The sequence below is a fragment of the Tachyglossus aculeatus genome, chromosome 8 (genome assembly GCF_015852505.1).
Source record: "Tachyglossus aculeatus isolate mTacAcu1 chromosome 8, mTacAcu1.pri, whole genome shotgun sequence".
Lineage (NCBI taxonomy): Eukaryota > Metazoa > Chordata > Mammalia > Monotremata > Tachyglossidae > Tachyglossus > Tachyglossus aculeatus.
The window spans coordinates 32,381,532-32,399,029 of NC_052073.1; the positions used below are offsets into that span (position 1 = coordinate 32,381,532).

The 17,498-nt window shown below is 55.8% G+C and overlaps 1 protein-coding gene across 1 annotated transcript in view; it reads right to left on the reverse strand.

Annotated features, from left to right (window-relative positions):
- ONECUT1 (one cut homeobox 1) overlaps positions 1-16,973 on the reverse strand; it is a 37,632-nt gene extending 20,659 nt beyond the window's left edge. Inside the window, exons 1-3 of the mRNA XM_038750473.1 lie at positions 16,826-16,973; positions 16,452-16,738; positions 15,557-16,247 (exon numbers count right to left, since the gene is read on the reverse strand). Coding sequence (XP_038606401.1) covers positions 15,557-16,247; positions 16,452-16,738; positions 16,826-16,973 — 1,126 coding nt within the window. The remainder of the gene's footprint in view (positions 1-15,556; positions 16,248-16,451; positions 16,739-16,825) is intronic.
- Positions 16,974-17,498: the final 525 nt, after the last annotated feature.

A 17,498-nucleotide genomic window follows, 5' to 3' on the forward strand; every position in this document is an offset into this window, starting at 1 on the left:
GTGACAGGAGGGTGTGTGGGTAATATGTGGGTTGTCTATTCAGGGCAGAGAAGCTTCCTGAACTGGGGTGGGTGTTTCCCATCTGAAGCTGAATACCAGGGAAAATCGTCCTCTTGTCTAACGTGAGTTCGTTTTTATTTTTAAATGACCTCTTGGTTTGGCAAGGAAACCCTGGGTCTGCAGGGCTCTGGGGAACGCACATGCTCACTGAAAACCTTCCTTAGCCCATCCTTCCTCTAGGAACAGGAGAAAAATGAGGGCCATTATTCGAAAATAAAGTAGTTCCCTTCCTCCTCCTCCTCCTCTTCCTCTTCCTCTTCCCCCCCCCCCCGGCTCCTACTCTTTCTCTGCAATCTCTTCCTTCTCTTTCTCCTCTTCTTCCCCCTCTTCCTCAGTTTTCTCCTCTATCCCTTCACCCTTTTATTACTCTTCTTTCTCCTCTTCCTCAGCTCATCCCGAGATGCAGGCTCATTCAATCCATCGGTGGTATTTATTGAGCTCGTACTTTGTGCAGAGCCCTATCCTAGGCCTAAATGGCAGGTTCGTAATAATAATAGTAATGGCATTTCTTAATTGCTCACTAGGTGCAAAGCACTGTTCTAAGCTCTGGGGATGTTACAAGGTGACTAGGTTGTCCCATGGGGGGCTCACAGTCTTAATCCCCATGTTACAGATGAGGGAACTGAGGCACAGAGAAGTGAAGTGACTTGCCCAAAGTCACACAGCTGACAATTGGCGGAGCTGGGATTTGAACCCATGACCTCTGACTCCAAAGACCGTGCTCTCTCCAGGGAGCCACGCCGTTTTTGTTCCGGGTTCCCCCGAGATGGTCATTTTCTCCAGGCCTTTACCAGTCTGAGGGTATCACCCCATTCCACAAGGCTCCAGGACCCCAGATTAATGGGCAAAAGAGGAACTGATTTTTCCGGCCGCGTCATCCCGAGTCCATGTTAACTTTCTTTCGCCGAGGCCTCAAGTTAACCGCATTAGTGTGACAAATACTTCTTTGTCTGGCATAAGTAATTAGAATTTAATCACTTTAACTGCATCTTAATTACCACAAATGAATTGAAAGGACATTTAATAGCAAAGATTAAATTGCCTTAATGAACGATTTTTGTGACTCCATCAATACTTGAATCGCCTCGGCCGGTCCCCCTAAGGGACTGGGGCTGCAGAGGCAAGGTGGCGTCGCTAGGTGGCGCCCTCCCACCGTTTCTAAGCATTGAGAAGCTGGGAGCCAAGAAGACAAGAGGGAAATATTTGGACTCAGTGGACGAAATATTTCCCTCTGTCCTCTGTCTCCCAGCTGCTTTCGTCCACTGGTCTGCCCTGAACAACCTGCCCTGAGCGGGATAATATCCTCTCTGATGGGCAACTGAATGGCTCAGGTGCAAGAGGCTTTCGAACCCGATGATGCTGTCCTAGCTAAATCTTCCTTCGATTATTCTCTAAATGGAAACCCTGGAGAACAAAAACGGACAGGCTGGGAGGAAGGCCGGACTGAGCTCAGGTCCCCGGGGTTTCAAGCCTCGAGTCCCTCCAGCCATTGCTCCAAGGCAGCGGGGCCCCAGGGAGCAAGAGCTAGGAGCTGGGACACCTGGGACCCGGCCCTGGAGTATGAATGCCACCCTAGGAAGTAATAATAGTGTTATTTGTTAAACGTTTACTATGTGGCACTGTACTAAGCGCTAGGAGTAAATCGGGTTGGACAGAATCCCTGTCCCACCTGGGGCTCACAGTCTCAATCCCCATTTTGCAGATGAGGCCCAGGGAAGTGAAATGACCCATCCAAGGTCACACAGCGGACAAATGGCCGAGCCGGGATGAGAACCCGTGACCTTCTGACCCCCAGGCCCGTGCTCTATCCACTTCACCTCTGTGCCTCAGTTTCCCCACTTGTCAAATGGGAGGGGTGATAAGTGCTAAATGTCAAAAGGAAAATGAGCTGATGGATCTCCAGGTTTCACGGCTATTGTCTGTGGTACCATCCTCCCTGAGCTGGTGCTGGATTTCCTGGGATTTCCTTCAAGAACCACTATATTTTCGAGGGGAAAATCCAAAAAGCTGATTTAATTGGCCAGAGGACCAAAGAAAGGGTGAACATATGGTGCAACCAATAACCCCTGCTCCCCCCACCCTCCGATCTTCCTTCCCTGAGAAAGTAAAGAGAAGATTCTAACATACAATTCCTAGTTTTTAAAGAAAATGCAATAATGGCATGCTGAAACAAAGCCATTAATGTTTCTTGAACTCTAGTGTGAAGCCTGCATCCTCAAACACCGACCTTAAAGGGTCGGGTTTTGTTTCCGTCCCAACTCAGTCAGTCTGCCCTGTACAATCATTATTAGCCAAGAATTCTTCAACCTTAGAACATGATTTTAAAAGTTGTGGATTGAACATCCGTAAGGCAAAAAAATGCAAACACAATTTGGGGAGAACGTCCCACACCATCTTCCCTTAACAGACACGATTTGAAGAGCACAGAAGAGAGAATTATTAGGACATCTCCCAGCCTTTGGTTGAGAGAGCCTGGAGTAGGAACTGGAATTGAAGGTAAGTATTTTTATGATTCACCATTCAAGGGAAGCAGCGTGGCTCAGTGGAAAGAGCACGGGCTTTGGAGTCAGAGGTCAGGGGTTCAAATCCCGGCTCTGCCACTTGCCAGCTGTGTGACTTTGGGCAAGTCACTTAACTTCACTGGGCCTCAGTTCCCTCATCTGTAAAATGGGGATTAAGACTGTGAGCCCCACGTGGGACAACCTGATTACCTTGTATCTACCCCAGCGCTTAGAACAGTGCTTGGCACATAGTAAGCGCTTAACAAATACCAACATTATTATTACTATTATTATTATTATTATTCAAATGAACTGAAACAGGGTATTCACATCCATGTGATACTTTAGAGCCAGCGATCCTATTAAGAGTTGTCCTTCCCCCGCAATGGCTAGTCCACTCAATGAATAACGTTCTGTCTTCCAACGGACTGTTTTCTAACATTACCAAAGTGTTCGGGTGTAAATGTTCAGCTAGGTTAGGATCTCTTTAGGTCCACAAAAGCATTGTTCTCTAAGCTGCCCAATTTCCTCTTACCTTCTCCTTTCCCCAGTTTCTCTCCTCCATACGCCATCACCTCTCTCCCCCCACCCCCTCGCCCCCCTCCATCCACCCACCCACACCAGAACTCCAGCCCTAAGCAGTTGGAAGAAATGCAGTAATAATGAGGTGGGTCATTCCAGTAATGTGGGAAAGGCCTTCACACTGTGGATCTGGGCTATTTGGGATTTCATTGTTAGGACCATATTATTCTGACCTACCAAAGTTCATACTGGTAACGTCCTGGAAGCCCGGGATAATCAATCAATCAATCAATAAATACATGTTAAGGTCAATGCAGGTGTTTAAAGAATCTGACCAAGTCGATAATCACAGTCCAAACTCAGATCAGACAGAAACGGTCTCAGTTTAAATTCAGGTTTTTTTTGTAAAATCTATCATCACCAGTTCAATGGAGGAGTTCAGATGATAACTTCTAACCTGACCCTTTTCTCAGTGGTTTCCATAAAATTCACCCGGCAACGATCTTGGGAAAAATCAAACCCTCGGATTTTACACAACTGAGAAGTGCAACCCTATACACACTGTGGATGTAGCCGAGGGACAGATCTGAGGCTGTAAAAAGGATCCACTTATGTGAGCCACAGAGACGATGTCTTAGCAGGATTTATGTGGCTGAAAGTTTTCCTGTGGAAATCTCACTGCACTAAAGCAAATGCGCTTATTCATTTCTAGTCAGGCTGCTTTCTCGGAAGAGTCCCGGACACTGATCGGACGCTAATGAGGCAGACGGGGTCTGGTTCCAACTCCCCAAGCAAGTTTCTTCTGAGCCAAGGATGCGGCCGTGCCCTTCACCCGGGGCCTCTGCCATCCTGCCCTCTGTAACCGGCGCTGAGATGAAATCACCCAAGTCCTTTCTCCTCTGATCCAGACCAGCCTTCCCTCTCCTGTCCCCACCCCCCTTCCTCTAGTGTAAACAGCCCTCAGTGGATGGGGCCATACTCAGCTAGGCCATAAAGGCCCAGGTTGGGGGGAACCCAAGTTTCCTTGGGAAGCCGCAGAGCCACTGAAGCCACGCAGTGTCAGATTTGCACCCTCTGAGACCCTCCGGGAAGGTGGCGGGACTCACGCATGGGGGCACAAACTGGCGTCGTCTCTTGCCCTGTGCTATAGCCTTCAGCTGACTCATATGAAGGGGTTACCCAGACCTAGGATTCCCGGCCCTGCACTGCAGAGCTTGGGTTACATATGAGGGAGATCATCCACATCATAGGCAGAGATACATTCTCAGACCCAAACAGATACACCCTGCCACAAACATGCACCTAAATTTGCATGTGTTCACACACGTAGATACAGACCCACAAATATACACGCATACCCGCACACGGATTCACCCAGGCATTGATTCATTCACCCAGGCATGGAATCATACCCACCTGATACACAAATACAGATACCTACAGGCACGTAGCTTCAGATTCACACACAGATTCACCCTCACACAGAGATTTCTACAGATTCTCACTGTGACACTCTCACACCGATGGATAAACCGGCCTCCTCCGGCCTCGGCCCCAGTGTCCCTCTTTGGACGCCCCTCCGTTGAGGACCGAGGTATGAGCCGGGGTCACCCAGATGAGCTTGGGCCACACGGCCTCGGGACTGCCCACGCCGGGCCTTCAGCTCTCCCTGCAGCAGGTTGGGTTTGGGGGGGGTATTTTCTGGAATCTTGACCACTTGAAGCATCATGGCCTCGTGGAAAGAGCACGGGGTTCAGTCAGAGGATGTGGGTTCTAATCCCAGCTCCGCCCCTCACCTGCTGCGTGACCTTGGGCAAACCACTTCACTTCTCCGGGCCTCAATTACCTCATCTGGAAAATGGGGATTAAGACTGTGAGCCCCACGTGGGACAACCTGAATACCTTGTATCTACCTGAGTGCTTAGGACAGTGCTTGGCACATAGTAAGTGCTTAACAAATGCCATACTTTTTATTATTATTATTATTATTATTATTATTATTATTATTATTGTTATTATTATTGGCTCGTGGCTTAGTGGAAAGAGCCCGGGCTTGGGAGCCAGAGGTCATGGGTTCTAATCCCGACTCTGCCACTTGTCTGCTGTGTGACCTTGGGCAAATCACTTCACTTCTCTGGGCCTCAGTTCACCTTCTGGAAAGTGGGGATTAAGACTGTGAGCCCCACGTGGCACAACCTGATTACCTTGTATCTACCTGAGTGCTTAGAACAGTGCTTGGCACATAGTAAATGCTTAACAAATACCATCCTTATTATTATTGTTCTTATTGTTACTTATTATTATTGTCGGTTCGTGGCTTAGTGGAAAGAGCCCGGGTTTGGGAGCCAGAGGTCATGGGTTCTAATCCCGACTCTGCCACTTGTCTGCTGTGTGACCTTGGGCAAACCACTTCGCTTCTCTGGGCCTCCCCTTCTGGAAAATGGGGATTAAGACTGTGAGCCCCACATGGGACAACCTGATGACCTTGTATCTCCCCCAGCGCTTAGAACAGTGCTTGGCACATAGTAAGCGCTTAACAAATACCATCCTTAGTATTATCATTGGCTCTCTGACCCCGCATCGGGAGCGGGCTGCGGGACCTTGTCCGTGGTGCTGAAGCAAAACCCCCGAGCCCGTCCCCGTCCGGGCACCGGGATGATAATAATAGTATTTGTTAAGCGCTTACTATGTGCAAAGCACTGTTCTAAGCGCTAGGGAGGTTACAAGGTGATCAGGTTTTGTCCCACGGTGGGGCTCACAGTCCTCAACCCCATTTTACAGATGAGGTCACTGAGGCTCAGAGAAGTGAAGTGACTTCATCATCATCAATCGTATTTATTGAGCGCTTACTATGTGCAGAGCACTGTACTAAGCGCTTGGGAAGTACAAATTGGCAACATATAGAGACAGTCCCTACCCAACAGTGGGCTCACAGTCCAAAAGTCTTGCCCAAAGTCACACAGCTGACAGTTGGCGGAGCCGGGGCTTGAACCCATGACCTCTGACTCCAAAGCCCGGGCTCTTTCCGCCGAGCCACGCTGCCTCTCCGCCTCTGGAGCCCGGAGATTTGGGGACCCGGACACCCCAAAGCCCGAAAGGGCTCCCTCTGAGCTCTGCAGGGAGCTACTGTCCTACTGGTGGGGTGCAAGAGGGCGGGGTTGCGCTGTCGTTTTGTGACAGTGATGAGGATGGGGGTGGCGGGGGTGGCGGCTGTCCTGGCCTTGGCACTGTCCTGCCCAGAGGAGGGGTCGAGGAAGCTGGGCAGACCCCTTCTCCCTCCCCCCTTCCCCGGGGGCAGCCCCGCCACCTGCACCGTCCCTTGGCGGCCAGCAGAGGGGGCACCGACCTCTCGGGACCCGCTGGACCGGTCGGGGGGGGGGGGGGGGGGGGGGGGACACACATATACACGTGTACGCGCGGTGTATCCGTGCGCGCTCCCGAGCCCCTCCCAGAACAGCCGAGCGCCGGGGTCCCTGCATCGCATTTATTACTCTATTTATTTATTTTACTTGTACCTATCTAATAATAATAATACCTATTATATTATTAATTATTAATTATTAATAATTAAACAATTAATAATTGTACCTATCTATTCTATTTATTTTATTCTGTTAGTATGTTTGGTTTTGTTCTCCGTCTCCCCCTTTTAGACTGTGAGCCCACTGTTGGGTCGGGACTGTCTCTGTATGTTGCCAACTGGGACTTCCCAAGCGCTTAGTACAGTGCTCTGCACACAGTAAGCGCTCAATAAATACGATTGATTGATTATTCTATTTTACTTGTACATATCTATTCTATTTATTTTATTCTGTTAGTATGTTTGGTTTTGTTCTCTGTCTCCCCGTTTTAGACTGTGAGCCCACTGTTGGGTCGGGACTGTCTCTATATGTTGCCAACTGGGACTTCCCAAGCGCTTAGTACAGTGCTCTGCACACAGTAAGCGCTCAATAAATACGATTGGTTGATTACTCTATTTTACTTGTACATATCTATTCTATTTATTTTATTCTGTTAGTATGTTTGGTTTTGTTCTCCGTCTCCCCCTTCTAGACTGTGAGCCCACTGTTGGGTCGGGACTGTCTCTGTATGTTGCCAACTGGGACTTCCCAAGCGCTTAGTACAGTGCTCTGCACACAGTAAGCGCTCAATAAATACGATTGGTTGATTATTCTATTTTACTTGTACATATCTATTCTATTTATTTTATTCTGTTGGTATGTTTGGTTTTGTTCTCCGTCTCCCCCTTTTAGACTGTGAGCCCACTGTTGGGTCGGGACTGTCTCTGTATGTTGCCAACTGGTACTTCCCAAGCGCTTAGTACAGTGCTCTGCACACAGTAAGCGCTCAATAAATACGATTGATTGATTACTCTGTTTTACTTGTACATATCTATTCTATTTATTTTATTCTGTTAGTATGTTTGGTTTTGTTCTCTGTCTCCCCTTACTAGACTGTGAGCCCACTGTTGGGTCGGGACTGTCTCTATATGTTGCTAACTTGGACTTCCCAAGCGCTTAGTACAGTGCTCTGCACACAGTAAGCGCTCAATAAATACGATTGATTGATTACTCTATTTTACTTGTACATATCTATTCTATTTATTTTATTCTGTTAGTATGTTTGGTTTTGTTCTCCGTCTCCCCCTTTTAGACTGTGAGCCCACTGTTGGGTCGGGACTGTCTCTATATGTTGCCAACTTGGACTTCCCAAGCGTTTAGTACAGTGCTCTGCACACAGTAAGCGCTCAATAAATACGATTGATTGATTGATTACTCTATTTATTTTACTTGTACATATCTATTCTATTTATTTTATTCTGTTAGTATGCTTGGTTTTGTTCTCCGTCTCCCCCTTTTAGACTGTGAGCCCGCTGTTGGGTCGGGACCGTCTCTATATGTTGCCAATTTGTACTTCCCAAGCGCTTAGTACAGTGCTCTGCACGCAGTAAGCGCTCAATAAATGCGATTGATTGATTAATACTACTACTAATAGTATTTGTTAAGTGCTTACTATGTGCCAAGCACTGTTCTAAACGCTGTGCTAATTGCGCGTGGGAAGTACAGTTCGGCAACATCTGGAGATGTTGCCCAACTACGGGCTCAGGGCCCCCTTCATCCTCGAACTCCCCACCCGCTCGCCCCGAGACGATAAAGGACCACAAAATTAACAAGGAAGGGGAGCCAAATCCCTTCTGGGTTGGGGGCAAAGCCACTCTGGGTTCGCCCGAGGAACCCAGAGGCGGAGACGGAAACCTTGCTCCGCCTGTCCCGGGTCAGTACTGGAGCTCTCTGACAAGGACCAGAAGGATGTCCCGGCCCTGAGCCGCAGACTTAGCTGACAGAGGGAGGACGGGGAGGAAGGCCGGGCCCTTCCCGGAGCGCCTGGCTTCTTCTCGGGCCTGCACGGATGTCCTGGGCTCTACACACAGTCAAACCCGCGCACACAAGGACAGATACAAAGACTCTTGTGCAGATCCTGAACGGACACTGGAACCCATAAAGAAACACCGTCACAGGCTGACACACAGAAACACACTGAGGTACTGAAGGGAGAACTGACCCTGACACACCAACACGCATTGCAAGAATCCACAGACACATGTGTCCTCACACTGAAATAGACAGAAACATAGCTACAAACACTCACAGACACATATTCATAATCTCGAACAAATCACACACACACAAACCCAAATACTATCACAGAACGACAGAAACGCCCATTCCCTCACCCGGACAGATACGGGTATAAGCATGGACAGAGACATAGAAATAGCACCAGACACAGGAGCAGAAATGTCAGCCACAAACGTAAGCTCTGCCAGAAATGCGAAAATCCCCACCCCTCGTCGCAAACACTCACTTTACACCCAGCGACAGAGTGGAGAGCCCAGTTGGAAAGCTTCAATTAATGGAAAACTCCTGAGCAAACATGCGAATGCATACGCATGTTAATATATGCATGCCAAGTGGACTGCGTGTAGGCTTCTGGATCTGTGGGCCTGAGTGTGTATATGGACATATATGTGAATGTATGTGTAAGGGGCCGTAGGTAGAATGAAGGTGGGCGTCTGCATGCAGGGGACTGCGTGTAGAACGTATGTGGGCATCTGTGTGTGTGTGTATGTATTTCATTCATTCATTCAATCGTATTTATTGAGCGCTTACTGTGTGCAGAGCACTGTGCTAAGCGCTTGGGAAGTACAAGTTGGCAACATAGAGAGACGGTCCCTACCCAATGTTGTGGGGGTCTGCGGGGCGCTTTGTCCCCAGAAAGCAGCCTTTTGGCTCCTCGAGCCCCTGACCCGGTTCGGCCCGGTCAGAAGCAGTTCAACCCCCCAGCCCACCCAGGACGCCCACGAGGAGGCGGGGGCAGGGTCACTGGCGGCCGCCTCTCTAATGGGGAAGCGGCGATGATTACATCGGAAAAAATATTGATTTTTTTTAGCAGTTAATTCGGTGAGAATTTCCTCCGGTTGCCCGTCTCCGATCAGCCCCTCTAATTTCGAGGAGAGATGTCCTCAACCTCCCCCTTCCCCAATTCACTCACCCGCTATACCTTCCTGCGCACACACAACCCCCCTGGCACGCCCGCACGCCGATATGCCCTCCCGCACATTCATTCATTCAATCGTATTTATTGAGCGCTTACTGTGTGCAGAGCACTGTACTGAGCGCTTGGGAAGTACAAGTCGACAACCTATGGAGACGGTCCCTACCCAACAACGGGCTCACAGTCTAGAAGGGGGAGACAGACGACAAAACAAAACATGGAGACAGGAGTCAAAATCGTCAGAACAAATAGAATTAAAGCTAGATGCACATCATTAACAAAATAAATAGTAAATATGTACAAGTAAAATAAATAGAGTAATAAATTTGTACAAATACAGGTGCTGTGGGGAGGGGAAGGAGGTAGGGCGGGAGGGATGGGGAGGAGGAGAGAAAAAAGGGGGCTCAGTCTGGGGAGGCCTCCTGGAGGAGGTGAGCTCTCAGTAGGGCTTTGAAGGGAGGAATAATAATAATGATGGCATTTATTAAGCGCTTACTATGTGCAAAGCACTGTTCTAAGCGCCTAGCTTGGCGGATGTGTGGAGGGAGGGCATTCCGGGCCAGGAGAAGGACGTGGGCCGGGGGTCGACGGCGGGACAGGCGAGAACCCCATCACATCCACATATCCTCGCCATCCTGCACACAGGCATGTGTGTGCTGCACACTCACCCGAAGTCCCAGGTCCACGGACCCACGCAGGCACACGCCAGCTGCTGTCACACTCACCCACACACCTTCACACACCCAACGCTTGGATCAATGCCTGCCCTGTGTGTCCTGCACACTCACCCGAAGTCCCAGGTTCACGGACCCACACCAGCTGCTGTCACACTCACCCACACACCTTCACACACCCAAAGCTTGGATCAACGCCCGCCCACCCGGGCGCCCTCGCCCCGCAAGGTCTGTGACTCTGCGCTCCATGGGGCTGGCCGCCTCCACCTCTCCAGGACTGCCCTCCACAACCCATTAGTAGAGTGTTTTACAAAGAACGGCCAACCTTCCCGTCTCTGACCCTCGATCGACCTGGCCCGAATTGTTTCCCCTTCCCTCTCGGCTTTTGGCGATTTTAGAAAAGTCTCCGGGCCTCGGTATTTCGCCTCGGCCGCCGTCTGGTCAGGCTGTCCAGCCCCTCCGGGAATGTGGAGCGGGGGGATCCACATCCCTGGGTCCGCCCCATCCCCTCTACCCCCTCTCTGCACTTGCACGCCCCGAGCCTCAGTCGCTTTTACATCGACCCCTTAAAGCTCAAACATACCGACACAGACCCTCACGCACACAATTGCTCACAAGCTGACATAGACCCTATCGCACTTATACGGACACACACTCACACAGATGCTCGCATACTGACACAGACCCTCACACACACAGACACACACTAACACAGATGCTCACATGCTGACACAGTGAGTGTCTGTGTAAGTGTGTGAGGGTCTGTGTCAGCATGTGAACATCTGTGTTACGGAGTGTGTAAGTGTATGACGGTCTAACACAGATGCTCACATGCTGACACAGACCCTCACACACTTACACAGACACACACTCACCCGAATAGAGCGCGGGCCTGGGAGCCAGAAGGTCATGGGTTTTAATCCCGGCTCCACCGCTTATCTGCTGTGTGACCTTGGGCAAGTCACTTCACTTCTCTGTGCCTCAGTTCCCTCATCTGTACAATGGGGACTGAGACGGTGAGCTCCACATGAGACAGGAACTGTCCCCAACCCGATTTACTTGCATACACCTCAGGCCTTAGTACAGTGCCTGGCACATAGTAAGCGCTTAACAAATACTATAATAATAATAATAATAAATGCACGCATGTACACACACACACACACACACACACACACACACACAAGTACACCTTTCGGTATTTCTCCCTCCTCCGACCCCCCCCCCCCCCCCCCACCCCCGTTAATTAGGCCCTGTCTGACCCATAGAGGGGACTCACGCTGACGCGGGCAGGTAATGTATCTGCTTATTGTTGTACTCTCCCAAGCGTTTAGTACAGTGCCCTGCACCCAGTAAGCGCTCAATAAATACTATTAAATGAATGAATGAACGTCACCCCAGCCCCGGTACGAACGGGGCTGCAAGCGGTCTCAAATCAAGGAAACTCAGTCTCATCTTTAGAACGGATCTGAAACCGAGGTTTTCCGAAAAAGTGCGTGTGTGTGTATATGTGTGTGTTTGTGTGTGTGTGTGTGTCTGTGTGTCTGTCTGTGTGTCTGTGTGTCTGTGTGTATCCGGAAGCTACATTTCTCCTGCCCGGTCGGAGAGGCTGGGAACTTTTGAAGAAAGAAACTACGAGAAGAGGCAAACTTTCCTCTGGAGAGAAAGAGAAAGTGAAATGGGTTGGGGTTCTAGAGAGACAGGCAGAGGTAGAGACCACGAGCCAGAGACATCCGAGGGACAGGGACAGAGACAGAGAGGCCGAGGGAGAGGTTTGGACACAGGGACAAGGGAGTGGGAAGGTGCAGGGAGATGGAGAAGCAGCGTGGCTCAGTGGAAAAGAGCCCGGGCTTTGGAGTCAGAGGTCATGGGTTCAAATCCCTGCTCTGCCAATTGTCAGCTGTGTGACTTTGGGCAACTCACTTAACTTCTCTGGGCCTCAGTTACCTCACCTGTAAAATGGGGATTAAGACTGTGAGCCCCCCGTGGGACAACCTGATCACCCTGCAGCAACCCCAGCGCTTAGAACAGTGCTTCGCACATGGTAAGTGCTTAATAAATGCCATCATTATTATGGAGAGCAGCAAGGGGAGAAGGAAGAGGCAGCGAGGAGACAGACAAAGCCCGCTGTTGGGTAGGGACCGTCTCTATATGTTGCCAATTTGTACTTCCCAAGCGCTTAGTACAGTGCTCAGTAAATACGGTTGAATGAATGAAAGACAAAGGTGTGGGCGGGAGGGGAGAGTCAAGGTGGCGGCGGCGACTTAAGTTAGCGCTTTAAGAAGGTCAAATGGGCATTTCTCTGGGTTTTTGCTTATCTGCCCCGAGTCAGGATTTTGGCGTGGCCCTGGGCAACCTGCCACCCGCGTCTGGAGCCGAGGGACCAGGCCAGGGAGCCGCGGGGCCGCGGGGCCAAGTCTGGAGACCCGGTGGCCCGGGGGGAGCCAGGCTGCGGTGGCATCCATCAGCTCTGCCCGATGTGGGTCACTGGGCGGCGGGACGGGGGAGGTGCGGGAGTTTGGAGGAGGAGGAGGAGGAGGAAGGGGGTGGAGATCGTCCCTTGGGGTCAGTGCGGCTCTGTAGGGCCGGTGGAGGCGGGGTCTTCCGCGGCAGGAGGCGGCCCCCCCGCCCCCAGTCCAATTCACCTCCTTTTTGGCGACCTTTGCCCGAGGCCTGGTGTCCGCCGCCCGCTTCGGCCCCCATGTCCCCGGCCCCACGGAGAGCGGGAGCCCCCTAAGACACGAATCTCCCCTCCCTTCTCTGTTACCCTCAGCCAGGGCCGCGGCTGCGCCCCTGTCCGTGTGCACGCGTGTGTGGGGGGGTGGGGAGGAGAGGGGGTATGCGCCAATTGTGTACGCGTAGCTGAGTGTGTGTGTGTGTGCGCGGAAGAGTGAATTAGGGGGAGGGGAAGGGGGACTGGGGGTGCGGGGGGGAGGAGGAGGAGATGGAGGCTTGCTGCTCCGTTTCACCCCAAAGGACCCACAGCCGAGGTTGCATTGAAAACCATGAGCCCGCCAGGCTCCGGCCCACTGAGTCCCAGAGAGCATCACACTGACAGAGAGAGACAGCCAGCGGGCTGGGGGGTAGGTGGGGGGGCGAAGGGGGGGCGAGGGCTGGAGGTGCCGGCCGAAGCCTTGAGCCCCCCGGGGTGGGAGGGGGAGGTATTGGGCGGAGGCGGGGTAGCTCCTCCCTTCCTTTGTTTTTGGTTGGGAAAGGCCCAAACGGCCGGCGAGGCCTGGGCCCCGGGGCCGGCGTGGGTTGTGACCGTGTCGCGATCCCCAGGGGATAATTCGTGGAGGGCGACCACCTTTCCGCCCCGCCGCTGCCCACGGGATCCCTGCCAGGCCCAGGCGGCTCCATCCCCGGGCCCCAGTGGCCCTCTCCCCGCTCCGGCCTCTGAAATGAGTCGGTCCTCGTTCCCTAGCTCTCCCTGCCCCTCGCTCCCGCCCCCACCCCGAATCGTCCTCCCCCGGGAGGATTAGCAGCCCCCACCCCCCAACCCCATCCCATCCAGAGGGAGCGCGCTACCTCCGACGAAACCAAAGGCAACCAACGCCTTGGGTGTGGGGGCGGGTGGAGGCGGCTCCCGCCTGGCTCCGGCTCCCGCTCCCCGCACCCCACATCGCGGCCCCGCCACCGGCTCTCCCGAGGAGGCCTTCCGACCTTCGACCCGGGGCTCAGCAGGTGGCCCGGAGGCCAGGAACCCGCTGGATTCAATGCAGCGGGAGAGCAGGGGCTGGGAGAGCAGGGGCCGGGAGAGCAGGAGCCGGAAGAACAGGGATCGGGAGAGCAGGAGCCGGGAAAGCAGGGATAGGGAGACCAGGGGATGGGAGAACAGGGGATGGAAAAGCAGGGCCGGGGCAGAGAAAACTCGAGGACTCACGGCCCTGGGCCGCTCACCTAAAGTGCCGCCCCACAACCAAATGTGCCCGGGCGCTCGCGTGTGCGAGTGTGTGCGCCTGCTTGTATACAGATTTATGTAAAGCAGTAACGCAGTCCAATACACACATATATGCACCCCCATTTCCAGCCACAATAACGTACAAATACTTCCATGCACACACACACACACACACACACACACACACACACACACACACACACACACACACACACACCCTCTTTCAAAGGGAAGAAGAGAAAACGGGATCCCGGGGGCGGGACTGGCTCGGATTCCCGCGGCGGAGGCGAAGCCAGAGAGCTGGACGCGGTAGCCCGATCCCCTCTCCTCCCCCCTCTTGGGTCCCTCGCTCTTCTTCGTCTAGCCTGGCCCGGGGGTCTCCGTGGGGACAGAGATCCCGGGTCGGGAAAGAAAGCACACACACACGCACACACATACACCCACATTCATCCATTCAATCGTATTTATTAAGCGCTTACTGTGTGCAGGGCACTGGGCTAAGCGCTCGGGAAGTACAAATCGACAACATATAGAGACGGTCTCTACCCAACAACGAGCTCACAGAGATGCATAAAAAAACCCGCTGAGATACACACAGAAACACACACCGACCCCACATAAACACACTTGGTGATACGCTCGCGCAAATTCACCCACTCGCTGTGGCACAGTCGCACCTACAGAGACACAAAGCGACGGGCAGACACGCATACATGTTGAGACACGCACACCGGCGGGCAGAAAAGCAGAATCTCTCTGGCCCGCACTCCCTACCCTCGAACATCACACGGACATCGGGGGCTGCGCCAGGCAAGGTGCCGCGGGGTGGGCAGACACACACTCTCGGCCGGGTTGTGCCCCCATCACCAACCCAAGCGGGCCGGGTCGCCCCCCACCCCCCGCTCCCGTCCAGCCGAGAGGGAAAGGGGTGGCGATGGTCAGGGCCCCGGGGACGGACGCCCGGACGGGTGAGGGTCCCGGAGCCCGCCCTGCCCAGCCCCTGGCCGGTCCATCCCCCGGTCCCTGTCCTTATAGAGAGTGGCAGCGTGGCCCAGTGGAAGGAGCCCGGGCTTGGGAGTCAGAGGTCGTGGGTTCTAATCCCGCTCCTCCGCTTGTCAGCCGCGTGAGCCGGGGCAAGTCACCTGACCTCTCCGGGCCTCAGTTCCCTCGTCTGTAAAGTGGGGACGAAGCCCGCGAGCCCCCCGGGGGGGCCCCACCCGATGACCTCGCCTCTCCGCCGGCGCCTAGGGAGCGCTTAACAAACGGCACCAGCGTCGTTATGATGATGATCCGATGACCATCCTCCGGCCTCCCTCCCGGCCCCCCGGCCCCCCGGCCCTGACCTGCCAGGCGGAGCGCGGACATCCTCTGGAATTCGGGCTCCTGCAGCCACTTCCACATCCTGCGGAAGGTCTCCCGGCCGGACTTGAGCTTGCTCCAGGGCTTGGGGTTGCGGAGCAGGTCGGACAGGGTGCCCTGCGAGCGGCACAGCACCCTCTGCGCGAAGATGGCCTGCGGGATGCTGTAGCGCTTGAGCTCGGTGGTGATCCTCTGGGCCACCTCTTTGGTGTTGATCTCCTCCATCTGGCCGGAGCCGCCGCAGCCGCCGCCTCCGCCGCCGCCGTGGCTGCCCAGCTGCGAGCCGGGGCCGGCCGGGGCGGCCTCCCGGGCGCCGCCCAGGATGGGGCCGGGGCCCTGGGCGCCCAGGTGGGCGTGCGGGGCCGGGGGCAGCCCGGAGAGGGGCACCAGGCCGGCCGAGGGCGGGCCGAGGTGCTGCTCGCCGGCCCGGGCCAGCAGGGCCGGGTGCGGCGGGCCGTCGAAGCCGCCGGGCGGGAGCAGCTTGTCGGCCGCGTAGTGGGGCAGGCCCGGCTGGGGGCCGTGCAGGGCGCCCAGCCCCGACCCCGCCAGCGGCGACAGGCTCGGCCCCAGCCCGGGCACGTCCTTGGCGTAGGCCGGGTACAGCCCGTGCACCGACGCCAGGCCCCGCTCGTCCCGCATCAGGGCGAAGCTGCCGTTGACGCCCCCGGACAGGCGCTGCGGCGCGGGGGGATGCGCCCCGTGGGGGTGGTGGGGGGGCGGCGGAGGAGGAGGACCGGGAGGACCGGGAGGAGCGGGAGCGGGAGCGGGAGCGGAGGGGTGGTGGGGAGGCGGCGGCGGCGGCGGCGGCGGAGGAGCGGCCGGGTGGTGGTGGTGGTGGTGGTGGTGGTGGTGGGGCGGCGGCGGCGGCGGCGGGCCCGCGGGGTGGTGGTGGTGGTGATGGTGGTGGTGGTGGTGGTGGTGGGGCGGCGCCGGGGGAAACTTGTCCGACACGGTGGAGATGGGCGGCAGCGGCTGCAGGGGCGTCAGCGTGGTGTAGGTGCCGCTGACGCCCAGGCCCGGCCCCGTCTCGCACGCCAGGGCCATGCTGGGGGGCAGGGGCCCCGCCAGGCCCGGCTCCGGGGCTCGGCCCGCCGCCGGGGGGCCCGGGTAGTCCCCGGCGCCGCCGTCCAGCAGGCCGGGCAGGCCCAGCGCCCGCGGGGGCCCGGCCAGGGGCCCGGACAGCGGCCCGGCCAGGGGCCCCGACAGCGGGCCGGCCAGGGGCCCGCCGGCGCGCAGGGCGCCGGGCCCGCGAGGGGGGACGCCCACCAGGCCCCCGCCCCCGGCGGCCACGGCGGCCGCCGCCGAGCTCAGCAGCTCCGCCGCCGCCCGGGCCGCCCCCGCCTCGTGGCTCATCCCGGACAGCTCATGGCTCATCGCCTCCAGGCTCAGCGGCGCCGTCATGGCCGTCCGGGCGCGCCCGCGGCGGAACCCTCATCGGGCGGCAGGCCGCTGGGCAGGCGGTCTGGGGGCCGGTGGGCCGCAGGCGGTGCGCGGACGGTGGGCAAGGAGGTGGGCAGGCGGTGCGCGGACGGTGGGCAGGCTGGTGGTCAAGGAGGTGCGCGGACGGTGGGCAGGCCGGTGGACGGGCAAGCGGGCAGGCCGGTGGGCAGGCAGGCGGGCAGGCCGGTGGGCAGGCAGGAGGGCAGGCCGGTGGACAGGCAGGCGGGCGGGCGGGCGGTCAGGGGGGAGGCCGCGTCCCCATGGGCCGGCCGAGGCCGGCGGGCCTCCGTCTCCGCCGCCCCCACCTCCCTCCCCGGCTCAGTCTTTCTCGCTGTCCCTCCTGGAACGCCTGCCTCGGTTCGCCCTCCCCCAAACCCGCCCGACGACGACACCGACAATCTAGAAGCGAAGCGCCGCGCCGCCCCCCTCGCGCGACCCGGCGAGTCTTCTCCACTTGGCCCCCGGGCAGGTCCCGGCCGCTGTGCG